Source organism: Colias philodice, chromosome 9 (genome assembly GCF_061535455.1).
Source record: "Colias philodice isolate Cphi_HAF_F1 chromosome 9, ilColPhil1 Martin Lab GWU primary, whole genome shotgun sequence".
NCBI classification, from domain to species: domain Eukaryota; kingdom Metazoa; phylum Arthropoda; class Insecta; order Lepidoptera; family Pieridae; genus Colias; species Colias philodice.
In genome coordinates this window covers 7,113,402-7,127,170 of record NC_143094.1, presented here as the reverse complement: position 1 = coordinate 7,127,170, position 13,769 = coordinate 7,113,402, and the positions used below count along the sequence as shown (strand labels likewise).

At 31.9% G+C, this 13,769-nt stretch overlaps 2 protein-coding genes across 3 annotated transcripts; one reads left to right on the top strand and one right to left on the bottom strand.

Moving 5' to 3' along the window:
- The first annotated feature begins 1,260 nt into the window (after nt 1–1,260).
- LOC149485904 (dehydrogenase/reductase SDR family protein 7-like) lies at nt 1,261–3,651 on the top strand. Of its 2 annotated transcripts, none has more exons than XM_089699236.1 (5): nt 1,261–1,695; nt 1,772–1,915; nt 2,307–2,526; nt 2,651–2,896; nt 3,325–3,651. In XM_089699236.1, the coding sequence occupies exons 1-5, from the start codon at nt 1,567–1,569 to the stop codon at nt 3,510–3,512; spliced, it is 927 nt and encodes a 308-aa protein (XP_089555362.1). In that variant the 5' UTR covers nt 1,261–1,566; the 3' UTR covers nt 3,513–3,651. The 2 variants fall into 2 exon arrangements, with proteins under 2 accessions (XP_089555362.1, XP_089555363.1); XM_089699237.1 differs by having other exon boundaries at nt 1,772–1,919; nt 2,311–2,526.
- Pmi (Transmembrane protein Pmi) lies at nt 3,641–7,457 on the bottom strand. Its single transcript, XM_089699238.1, has 3 exons — nt 7,384–7,457; nt 7,020–7,240; nt 3,641–4,236 (listed from the first exon to the last, which is right to left on the bottom strand). Exons 1-3 carry the CDS (start codon nt 7,404–7,406, stop codon nt 3,956–3,958), a joined length of 525 nt encoding a protein of 174 aa, XP_089555364.1. The 5' UTR covers nt 7,407–7,457; the 3' UTR covers nt 3,641–3,955.
- Nucleotides 7,458–13,769: the final 6,312 nt, after the last annotated feature.

Genomic DNA, 13,769 nt, shown 5'->3' with positions numbered 1-13,769 from the left:
TATAATTAATCTATCCCGCGAGATGCACCTAACAAAATATACATAAGTCTAATTTTATGCAATATGTAAATCTCGCGGTATAGATCATAATCTAACGGTTTTTACAATTTTACGATAATATACACAAACGCACGTCGTAAGTATACCTATATTTGTGGAAAAACGTGGTATTTTATTACTACCTAGTGGTCCGCCCCGGCTTCGCTCGTATTTAGTATCCTATGTCCAGTCTGCCAATTTTCAGCTAAATTGTATACAGCATATATATTAATAAAAAAAAAATATTAAAAGATTCACCTACCAAAATGCTGTACTAGGTTACTATTAAATTTACTCCTATGTTATAATATATTATACCATGGAATAAATTATATTTATCAAAAATAGTAAAATATTACAAATTACAGTATTATTTAAAAAATAACACAAACATAATTTTAATTTACTTTTTCTTCAAACATTTTTGATCTATAACATAATTAATAATTTTGACATATTATGACATTCCCAACTGCCAACATTAAACAAAATGAAGTTCCAACTTTCAAAGCCTGTAATAAAATGTTAGGGCGTTTGTCCACTACAAGGAATTTTACGGTCCGGCATTCCGATTTTTTACGGTCCGGTATGGCACGCAATTAATCTAAATACTAGCTTGTGCACTATACGTAATTTTACTGTCCGACATTTTACTTTTCCCTATTCCGGATGGTTTTTTGAGTTTACGAGTCGCTGTAGGTATAATTGTTTTCGAGTGCCCACTTGCTTGGATTTTACTCTTTTTATTGCATATGCCAATTGAAAGCAAGCTCTTGTTTTACTTTCTTTTAGCTGGCAATGAGATTTGAGAAGTCGGTATTGTTATTTTATATACATTGACCAAGCATTTACCTATAATTATTATCTAAGTAAGTGTTGGTAAGTTAAAGTTCAAGTGGGAATAGATTTAGCTCCTCGTCACCGATTAAAATAAATAAGTGAAACACGCATTTTAAATCTCTTACGGAACTTTACTTTTTATTATAACGAAGTAATATAATATTTCACCTTCTATATTTTTACTCCTTTCTTGTAAAATGCAAAAACAATCATTTATGATAGCATTATACCGCCATACTTCCTTGAACTGTACCGCACTGATCCGAGTAAAGACGGACAGGTGCACAAGCAATTCATCGGTTTTTTCATGCCACACCGGACCGTAAAAAATCGGAATGCCGGACAGTAAAATTCCTTGTAGTGCACAAGCGCCCTTAATCGTTTTTAGAATGGATATTTATGGCATATATTAATGAATTGTTTTGTTGTAATAAACAAATTGCAGTTTTAATTTATGTTATTTTGAACGTTTGTTAATAATATATACTGTGAAAACGAATTATTACAATTCTAACTAATATTAATCTGGATTTTAATATTAACTGTAAATATAATTTGTTCTGTGGTGTAAAGTACAAGGTACTTTACTGCATAATTGCATTTACTTATTCTATACACGTTCGAATTGCGCATTTGACCTTCGATATACAATTCATCTGATATAGTGGGTATATATAGATATACAAAATGAAGTCGCCAGGACCTTTTTCTTGGTATATTCAATACATAGGCATACCGGTATCGGTCGGTTTTGCCATGTTTCGTCTATTTAATAGATTTACAGAACAAAAAAGACAAGCTGCACTACAGGGCAAGGTTGTACTTTTTAATTTATTAATTTGGTCACTCAACATTATTGATATTTTCTTAATATAACAATTATATCTTTCAGGTTGTTGTTATAACTGGAGCTAGTTCTGGCATTGGAGAGGCTCTTGCACATTCATTTTATAATTATGGCTGTAAAGTAGTTTTAGCTTCAAGGAGAAAATCGGAATTGGAACGAGTTAAACAGGATTTAATTGCTAAAAAAGTTGTAAGTACATACCTATGTATTTATTGATTTTATTATAAATTTTTACTTATTATTTTACATATTGTTATTAAGTCCAATTATGAGTTTTGTTTGCATGGATAAAGTAGGCACAGAAGAAAATATTTTGGAATTATTGATTCACACCCTTCTATCTTATTATCTGTTATACCTACTTAGAATATTTAATTTTTAAGCATTTCAAATATCTTTAATTTTGCTAAAACCCCTCCCCAACTCTTAACAGAACTTTACTCTTATAGTATTTCTTAATACTTCTATAATGCTTAGTTTCATATACTACAATCAATTATTATAATTTTAAATCAAAACTGAAATAGCAGACTATTATTATTAGCTAAATAAGACTATTATATCTCTGTTTAAATTTCAGGCAGGTCCAAGGCAAGAACCTGTTGTCATTGAATTAGACTTGGCTGATATGGCTCAGTTAGAACCCTTCATAGGAAAAGTTCATGAAGTTTGTGGAAGAATTGACATATTGATAAATAATGGTGGTATTTCCCACAGGGGTTCTGTTATTCATACAAAAATGGATGTGTATCATAAAATTATGGACATTAATTACTTTGGTGCAGTTGGACTCACATTAGGTAAGATTTCTCATGATAACTATCAATCTGCTTACTGCTTGATTGATTTTAAAAATGTGTTATGTTACGAGAGGAAAGTTAATAATTTTCACATACTTGAATAAGGTGGATACTTTAATTTCAGCTGCATTACCAAAAATGATGGAAAGAAAAACTGGTCACATTGTGTTTGTGAGTTCGGTTCAAGGACTCATTGCTATACCAGACCGTTCAGCATATGCTGCATCCAAGCATGCAATGCAAGCATTTGGTGATTCATTACGAGCTGAAATGCACCAACACAATATTAATGTTTCTATAATAAGTCCAGGCTATGTAAGAACAGCAGTCTCCTTAAATGCACTTACTGGAAGTGGAGATGCACATGGTGGTAAGTGGTATTGTTTAATTAACCTTAATATTATAGATCTTAGAATTTATTTTAATAAACTGTTTTTTATAAATTTATAAAGAATAGAAAAAATTCGATCACGAGGCGGGAATTTTTTCTATTCTTTATAAATTTATATTTATAAAGCATTTGAATGCCATAAAACCAAAAATATAAATCAAACTGTTTTTTTTTTAATTGTCTTTCTTAAAAAGTTATATTTAAACATAATATATTGCCGGCATTCAATCCAATATAATGTAATGACAAAACACAGGTGATATTTTAAAGAATATATGTTGCAATTATAAATTTGATTGAAATACCAATGATTCTACTAATAGTTGTAATCAAATTTAATTGGTTTTGTTAAGATCAATTTATTGAGTAATAATAGCATTTAAGATTAATTTCTCTTTCTTTTTTAGTTATGGATAAAAGTACTGCTAATGGTTTTGAGGCAGAATATGTTGCTTTGAAGACTGTGGATATGATAATAAATAACAGTAATGAAACAATAGTCAGCCAATTCTTGCCAAGACTAGCAATATTTTTGAGACATGCCATTCCATCCTTATACTTCTGGATTATGGCTAAAAGAGCCATTAAAACATAAGATGATGTCAAGTAATATATTTTTGTTGCTTTGTTCAAATAACATTGACATGACATAAATTAAAAATATACAGAGTAATAAAACGGGTTAAAATAGTTAAAATAGATGGGGCTTAAAAAAATAAAATGTGATAAATTAATTTTTTTTTTTATTAGAACACGTTCCACTACAGCTGACAACTAACCCTATAACATTACAAAAGAATCAACAACCTCTTTAATTCACTAAAAGCATTTTACATTTCAACAAAATATATTTTTGTACAGTATTAATCTAGATCTACATAATACATAATATATTTTATCCATAAAATAACAATATTATACAGTTTTTACAACATATTATCTAGATTGAGACAATGACACTAGAGAAATATTATTTGCCTATCATACAATTAAAATAAACTTAATGTAAGCCTTGAATTAACAATATTAAAATATTTTTTATTTAAATGTGTTATATAGTCTCCATAAGCAAATTGCAGCTGCAGCTATAGATACTGTGCTATGTAGTATAATTTTTTGTTTATTGTCTGTGCGTACAAGTACTACCGGGGTAGCAGATGTAAGGTCACTCAACATTGGTAAAGTTGACAAGCGGTGACGATTTTTCTCCACTTGATACTTACAACAAGGATCCCATTGCCAAGACAAAGTGTAACAGCCAGCACAAAGTACAGATATAATCCCAAAAGGTGTGCATGCCAAGGAACTCCAAGTTAAACCTGTAATAAAAGATTTTGATATAATTAATGAAACTGTATAACAAAGGAGCTTCATGAGGATGGAAAGCATCAAGCATTTAGACAAAACAACACTGCCTATAGAGGATATTGGTAATTTAATCTCATATGTAACACCATTAGTTAATCTGTATTAAAATAATTTGAGAACATTAAGAGTATTTCTCTCTGTTATCACATTGATTTATTATGTGACTTTAATGACAACAATATAATACAAATACAAAGACGTTTACATAGTTTATTGACTACTAGATATCCCAATAAACATTGTTCTGCCTTACTCTTATCACTTTGGGTATGTGCATTTCAAAATTGAAGATTTTGAATTGAATTGAAGAACAGATTTTAAATGCTATTTATTCATTACTAGCGGTCCGCCCCGGCTTCGCCCGTGGTACATATTTACGTTTTCTCTACATAAGAACTAGGGATCGATACGCCTTTTCGCCGATACAATACCGATACCGATACACTTATCGGCGATACCGATACCGATACGCTTACTGTGAATTCAAAAATGAAGGTATACTACATAAATCACAAGTCAGATTTTTCTTTTATTAATATAAAAAGTAGACAGGGTAATAATTAGGCATTTAAAAATTTTAGTAATTAAAATTAACATTGATAAGATTTTTGTTAAAAAAAACAAAGTAATCTTAAGTTTTGCGGAGAAAGACGATTTCGCAAGTCTGTTTGAATAAGACCTGCGCTGGAAAATAGTCTCTCAGATGCAACAGAACTCATTTGGAAACTAAAGTACTACTGCGCAATTTTTTTCAAGTTTGGGTATAAAACGTCATTGCGCCAAAAAACGAATGGATCTGCATCTCTCGATATATTGAGACAACTCAACAACACACTCACAAGCGCGGGGTTTCCCCGAGCATAGTAATTCATGCCTCGTTTGCAACGGAATAGACGAGACAACACGCTCGTTTACACTACATTTTTAAATTAAAAAGTATCGTTGAATCGGTCATAAAAATATCGTCGATACCGATATATCGGCAAACCCGAAGTATCACCGATATATCGGTATCGGTATCGGATGCACCCCTAATAAGAACCATCCTCTTACTTCAAGGAATATAATAAAAAAAGAATTATTAAATCGGTCCACCCATTCATGCGTGATGCCGTGTCCAAGGAAAACGGGTTTCATTTTTATATATATAGATATTATCCCGACGTGTCAAACACTTTGCAGCGAGGTCACATCTAACTATGGAGATATAGGTGGAAGTATTTCACAAATAGCAATTTTTGAATGATGGTCAAGACAAATAACATCTAAGTCTCCCCTGTCACCACACTTGCTAAAATGATGACTAAATCATGTTTAAAATCCGTTAAAATCTTTAATTTCTAAATGTATAATACTCGCGTAAAATCAAACACAACAAAAAGAAGCATTTGCACTTTGTACTTTACAGGAAGTATAAATTATAATCCTACTAGCGGTCCGCCCCGGCTTCGCCCGTGGTACCTACATGTTTAAACTAACCTATCTCTCAAGTTGGATCGAACTGCACATGGTGTGCGAATTTTATTATAATCGGTTAAGTGGTTTAGGAGTCCATTGAGGACAAACATTGTGACACGAGATTTATATATATGTATTAAGATATTATATATTTTCTAGGAAATAAAATATAACTACATTACATTTTATAAGAACTTTGATTTAAATCATATTTATTTTATATGTTCTTACTTTATTAGTTACTAGCTTCCGCCCGCGACTCCGTCCGCGCGGATGTCGGTCTTCGCGTGGATGGTTTATTTCTCCATTTTGAGTAACTCTGACAATAACATCTTATAAATATCTATTGGACTCAAATACGGCTAGGCCTATAATAATACCCAACGTGTGTTCGCTGTTCTACAGAACAACGACTATGGATAAAACTGAAAAATTAAGATTATTCTTTTTCTTCGTATTTTTTCAGGATAAAAAGTATCCTATTTTACGCCCAGGATAATAAGGTATAATTATACCAAGTTTCATCGAAATCGAACCGTTAGTTTTCACGTGATGTCTTCACATACAGACAGACAGACAGACAAAAATTTTTTTAATCACATATTTGGGTTTGGTATCGATCCAGTAACACCCTGCTATTTATTTTTTCAATATTTTTAATGTACAGAATTGACCCTTCTACAGATTTATTATATGTATAGATTACATAATATAACAGGAGAAAAGTAATTTTTCTTGAATTTTGCTTTCAAAATCACAGACACCTTTGACATTTTATTATTGACTAGCCCATTTACATAAGATCCTTGTCCTTACAATAACAAACGCAACAAGGTATTAGCAAAATAAATTCAGCTGTTCATGAGTGATGCTGTGACTAAGAGAAATCTACTCAGAGTAAGTTTTCTGGTTCATCATATTAAGTTAGTGAATTCAGTGTACAGTATTTTTTCATCTGTTATAATTTGCATTGCCCAAGCGTAAAGATCTTTTGATAAATCCTATTGTGGAGTATCAAATTCATTTATTTAGGTATATGATTTACTAAAATTCTGAAAATTCTATATATATATATGATTTACTGATTGTTTTTCAATGCCTTTGGTTACAAATTTAAACAATTTAATTTTACATAAAATTGATTTAAATTCGATCCTTTTAATATAACGCCAGAATACGGTACGGTAACAGTCTTTGGATAAATATATTCAGGGTCATATTTAAAAATACCTGTCTTTACAAGTTTCTTAATAATTTAGGTAAACATTTTAAATACCTGATGCGATGCTGCCTATTCCACTGTAGAGTGACACTTTATGTAATAGGTTCCCAACATAGATCCATCGCGCTGTGTCTTCTCCTAGAGCTTCTGGTTCAATAACTATGATACTGACTCCAGCCTCCAGTGCTCTTTCCAATTCCAATTCAAATTTAATGTGAGCATTTTCACTGTCGTAAACTTCCCTTATTATAGCAACGCTAGATGGTTTGAGATCGCTAAAAAGTTAAATACCATTACACGTTTATGAAATCGTTGCCGAAAAATTAAGGTGGCCACACAAAAGAGTACAAAATTTTAAAAATTGAAATTAGTTCCAAAAACTGAAAAAAATATTTCCAACTTCTCAATATTTACCAACCTGTCAGTTTCATCACCCGCCATGTTTGAGTAATGAGCAAAAAATATAGATTATAGAGCTAACCATAGATTGAAAATACGTAATGCCATACAGATAAACTTTAGGAACGAACCCCAGTGTCATTAACCCATCTAAAGTACAACTATTATCAGCATGTAAAATTGTAAATTATAAATTTTCTATGCAATAGCTATCTTATGGCCGCGTTTCCATTTACAAGAAAACTTGCGCAAGAAATGTCCGCCAGTCTGTCTGACAGCAGCTTGCAAGTCTTTGCAGGTGGAAACGCGGAAGACTTGCAAGCTGCTGTCAGACAGTCTGCCGGACACTCGGGCCGGACATTTCTCGCGGAAGTTTTCTTGCAAATGGACAGGCGGCCTTTATACTTTTTTCTTCTTTTGGCTTTTGGAAGTTTGTATGATACCTACTGACTTCTGTCAGGTGGTGTAAAGAAGGGTTTGCCGACGCAAAAATCTTTTTTGTTTTAGGTAATTTACCAAAAGTGGAAAAATTATTACACCATTAAGCAACACACTCGACGATCTGTCATTAAATGACGTTTTTCAACGTTTTTTTCAAGATGACGGTTTTAGTTCCGAATATCGTCACCAAATCGTCACAGGCTGAATCACAGGGCTTTTCCGGGCACGGTTTTCGGGCAACATTGACAATTTTTTTGGCGCCAAAAATTTGATTGCTATTGTAACTCCTAATTAGTGTCACTCAGATCTTTAAAAAATAACTGACAATCCATATTTCGTACACCATAATACAGTTTCCTAACATAATTATAATTAATAAGTTACTATATATTCCTAACATAATTATCTTATTATATATGCATTATGTAAATGTTCAGTAGTCTCAGTTATAACTTATAAACATTCTAAAACAAAAAGAAAAACATAATTAAGTTGTATCAACCTCAATTATGTATTATGATTAAACCTTATGGCATGGGTTCGAAGTCTTGTGGAGAATACTCAGATAAAACGACTAGAAACGCGAACCTACATATTCCTACTTAAAGAAAATTGATTCATGAAACGTAATGAAATCCATCTGCCCCATAGCCCGCAAAAGGACACAGGGATTCACATGATCACGACATAGAAGTTAAAGAAGAGCCAATAAAAATGGGGCCTCGATTGAAAACTTTTGGTAGGTATGAACTTTTAATTTAACGAACTCTACCTAGCTCTATATATTATATTAATTTTACAATAACCTTCTCAACATTAATTAATGCAATAATTTGTGCTGTGTACATAAATCGTTATTTCGAAAACCTCTGTCTCGCCAATTTATACTGTTTTTTTTTGTAAATCATACATTTTCTCTATTTATTGCCAAAACTTACTTTACTAGCCTGGTTTAGGACATAGGTTATAGAAACTCGGAAAAAGGTAGTTTACCTTTTACCTAATAAAATAGGATGACGAAGATGAAAATATAGGTAGGTACTTTTAAATAATAACTAAGTACAAACTTCAACCATTAGACCTGGGTTTATGTTTTTAGGTTCAGATTTATCTTTTGGTATCGATAATGAAATCTACCTGGTGGAGAAGGTTGTTTTTAATTCAGAATCTCGAATTGGACTGGAAAGACACCTGCAACAGTAATAATTTGTAAGCACTTCATAATTATTTGCAGCGTTGTATTTGGCAAAGTAACTATGTAATATTTGTATACGTAGTATATTATTATTAGTCTGTGGTAATATGTATATAATATGTATAAGTAAATGACGAAAATATTTTTATTTATTTAGTGTGAAGAGGAATCAGAAATGTGAAGCAATTAAAGAATTGAAATTGGCATCTATGAAAAAATAGCTGTGATATGCCGTTTTGTTTGCTCTGTAAAGGTATTTCTTCCTATTTTATTAATTTTCTATTCATGGTCTCTTACTTTTAGATGTACCTAGCTTATATTAAAGCTTATATTCTTAATCAATAAATGATTTTTCTAGACAAAATCATCTTTTCAATTCGGACAGGACAGGACGGTTAATTTATTTTCTCGAGATTATCTCTTTATGCAACCATTTAAAAATCAAATATAATTTGTATTATTAAAGTAAAGATAAGTAAGTTAACCTTATAACATTAACCTTATCTGTAAGTAAATTATGGAGGTATTCGTAATTTTTTATGAAAGAGAAAAGTTTTTGTTGTCGGACTTCCGATTTTCCGGCGCCTACCTGTCGAATTAGCAATGTATTGACGTGTGTTTTTTTGCCCCAGAAACGGATATGAAATGCTATAAATAAATACTAATCAACATTATATTATGAATCCAATTTCGGGTTTAAAAGACATTTTAATGGAGTCATTATCCTTTTTTTGAATTTATGGTTTACTTATTTGGTGTTATGGTTGTCTAGAAATTTTAACGTAGGTAATTTTAATTTATGACTAAGCGTTCAAAATTAATTTGAATATGAGAAAGGAATATCGATGGTAATTCACAGTTTAAATTAGGGTGTTAGTTGACTATTAATTATAAGAGACTGAAACTTTGTATTAGTCAGTTCAATAAAGAAACGAATCTTCAATGGCGGCCAAAGCTGACTTTGACAGATGGTAGGATGATCAAAAAAGAAAATAAAAATAACGTAAATTGATAATTATTTTATTAATTATTTCAAATTGTTTGTTGACAAACTTTTTTGTTATTGTATTTGTGTATTTATATGAATTATCATATTTACGTATACAGAATGTAATAAAATCCCCATAATACTTGTAATAAGCCCATAAAACTGAACAACTTTTCCCAAAGAACATATTTTGTCAAATTCCAATAAAACATTATTTACTTTCGGAAATGCATAATTGTCATTGTAAATTTATGATAAAAACTATTATAGGGAAAATCAAATACATTTTAGTGATTTTATTTTTCCATTTTTTTTTTGCATACCGTACGGCCGTGTGTGAGCGAGAGGGAATGATAAGCGCCGCCATTGAAGATTCGTTTCTTTAAAGAACTAACTAATACTTTACTGTTTGGTTAGTTTAACCACAGAATAGTAACTGATATTATGGTTTAACATAATATTACATGTTAGAAGACAGACAAAGTTTTATGATGGCTCTCTGTTAACTTAATGGCCAATAACAACAATTGCTATAAAATTTGCATATATTTTTGGTTAAGATTTAAAAAGTCTGAAATTCATCAATGATTACATATTTTCCTTCACTTACATCTCGCCCACTAGTGCCGTTCTAAAATCCGTATGCCGGATTAGGTAAAGGTGAATGTTGCAAGAAATATTTGCACAAGATAAATGATCTATGACTACAAAACGTTACAGATAGCTATAATCTCTATCGTGATCAAATTAGAGTTATTTTTTCTATGCTATTTTTAGTTACATATGTCATTTCAAAAATGTCGTGACTCGCTGTTTAGTGCTAAGCTGTGATACTTATATGGCACGTGTGGGTGCAAGGCTGACCTTAGGCGCCCACGGGCTATACTAAATAATATTTAAAATAATGGTTTCCCGACAATAGGTGGGACGTCAACGACACTTGACATTATCTCCGTAAGCGGTAAGTTGCGAATATGACGGAAACTTATATTGGGTATCTGCAATATAACTTTCTGAGTGTTTCTCCGCTTGCGGGATTATTGCGCAATGAAGGTTCATAAAAACTTTTGTGTCTTATATTAATTGAAACACTGTATTTTTTCATACAAGTAATATAATAATACTACAGTGATTTCTACAAAGAGTGCTTTTCCGCCAATAATGTGCGAGGATGTGTATCGAGGAATGTGTTTGCAAATATCCAATAGTATCGCTTCAAACGCTAAACCCTTCAAACTTCAAACTAAATGAAGCAATATGATTGGTTATTTACAAACACATTCCTCTCTAAACATCCTCGCACATTATTGGTGGAAAAGCATCCAGGCTACAAACATTACGCGATCGAGATACTTTGGCACATTAAATAATAAATATATTTTACACATACTACCTATTAACCTTTGGGCAAAATCAGTGCGTAAAGCACAGTATGTAGTTACGCTATATTCTCATTGTTTTAATTTTATATGGTCACCAGACATCATAAGGTGAATAAGGTTGTATAAAATTAAGCAACTTTTGTCGTATATCCAGTTGTATTGAAATAAGGGTTATCTATTGTAAGCAAATAACTGTTCTTGTAACTTTATTCATAATATTTCACGCTTTTCGAAATCTTATTAAAACAGTTGAATATTACCTACACTTGTATCAACAACCGGCGATCGTTTTCATAAAGTCTTGGGTTCTTATTATCTAGGTAACTCCAAGTTTTCAGACTTTCATAAATTTCACATTTTTGTGACTAACATAATTGAAATACATTAAAATATTTTCTAGTTAGGACTTTTAAACACATGTGCAAAATTATGAATACGAGTAGATGTATTTTATAGAATTATCATGTACTGTCTTCTACACTGAATATTTTTATTGTCAGTAAAATTTCATTATTTTAAGAATCACGAGTATTTCTTATAGCACTTAGGTATGTGAATTTTCCAACAATATAAAAATAATGAAGTCTTACTTGACTCGAATGCAGGAATTTACTACCTAATACTAATAGCACAGAATATAAGTATAATAGTTAGTCTTATTCCCGTCCCTAACTATAAGACAATTTTTAAGTTCCATATTGGCCATTGTTTTATCCACGATAACAGTTTGTACTCATAGTACCTTACCGTGTGTACCTTATTTGAACTTACTGAATATGACAAGCAGAAATAGTAGCTTTATAGTTTTAACTTTTTTTGCCTAGGTACATGTTTTAGTACAATGTTATATTCACAGAAGTAATCTGATTTATTACCGATTGAAGTAAGTATACTATACTTGTGATTTACTGCGTAAATACGTTATACGAATACGATTCCCAGCAAAGGCTGTGCGATGGTACGTTCGCGGGTATTGAACCCGAACATCCGCGGGATCCACGGAGCCTCCCCCCACACCTCACCCCTCCTGTGCTACTTCGCCGCGCTCGAGCTCACGACCATGATCCCTTTCGGCCCTTTATCTTTTATCAGCGAAAACTACAATGCTCACTTATCGATTGTCACAATAATCATACTTCATAGTATGCCATGTAGACGTGTTATTTCTATTTATTTAATTTTTAGATTTTTATTAGATTTTTATAATATCGCTAGTAGGTACATCACTAGTCGTCGTCGTCATCGTGTCAGTCGTGGGACGTCCACTGCTGGACAAAGGCCTCCCTCAGGATTTTCCACCACGCCCGGTCACCGGCGGCCTGCATCCAGCGGCTCCCCGCCACTCGGACCAGGTCGTCTGTCACATCACTAGTAAATATCTTTATTTACACGAGATAAATGATAAATATACATACCTATATGTCAAATTCTTTCGATAGAGGAGCAGCTATAAACATGACCATATAATTAAAGTTTTCTCGTGGTAGTAAATTGTAAAAAGTATTTTTATCTTTGTTAGAAATAATGAGGCATTTGTTGTACTTAAAGTACCTCGTACGTTACCACTCCACACCAGTCGTCCTTGCAATGTAGACAACGATGGCAAAAAATTGTGAAGAGAGCCATCATCATAGTATTATGGAATATTTCACGCACACATTGACCTTAACTGCAGCACCGAGATCCCGTTTCTCTTGCGGACAAATTGCACTGCATTCTCTAGGGAATTTATTTTTCTATAATGCTCTGCGATGTAGCCCTCTTAATGGTTCACTTTTTTCTCAGTACAGATTCGATATAGAATATTTTTTTAATGTTGAAAAAGTGTGTATTGCGACGGAGAAAATGAATACCTACTACATAAAAAATATAATGAACTTTTATTTGAAAACAGTAGTGTTCGCTTAAGGTGGAGAGTTATCTCTACTTTGTTTATTACGATGTTATTTCAAGACCCTCTGTGTTCAATATGAAAGATGTAGAACATAATTATAGAATTAAAATAAAAAATAATTATACTATGATTGATATATATATGATTGATATACGTAGGTACTTGTTATATTCCAATAATTATTGTTATCTAAGGTATATGTAAAAAGTAATCTTAGATACTAATATTATAAAGAGGAAAGGTTTGTATGTATATATGTATGTATGTATGGTTTTCATGCATAAACTACTGGACCGATTTTGATGAAATTTGGCACAGATAATCTTTAGACCCTGAGAAAGAACATATATACCTTTTATTGCGAAATATGTACCACCACGGGCGAAGCCGGGGCGGACCGCTAGTAACTAATAACCATACGAGAAGAACAATGTAAAACTTTGAGACTTTGAGTTATTAATATATTTTAAAAGTTAAAACGGAAATCTTTAGACTATAGTTAGAG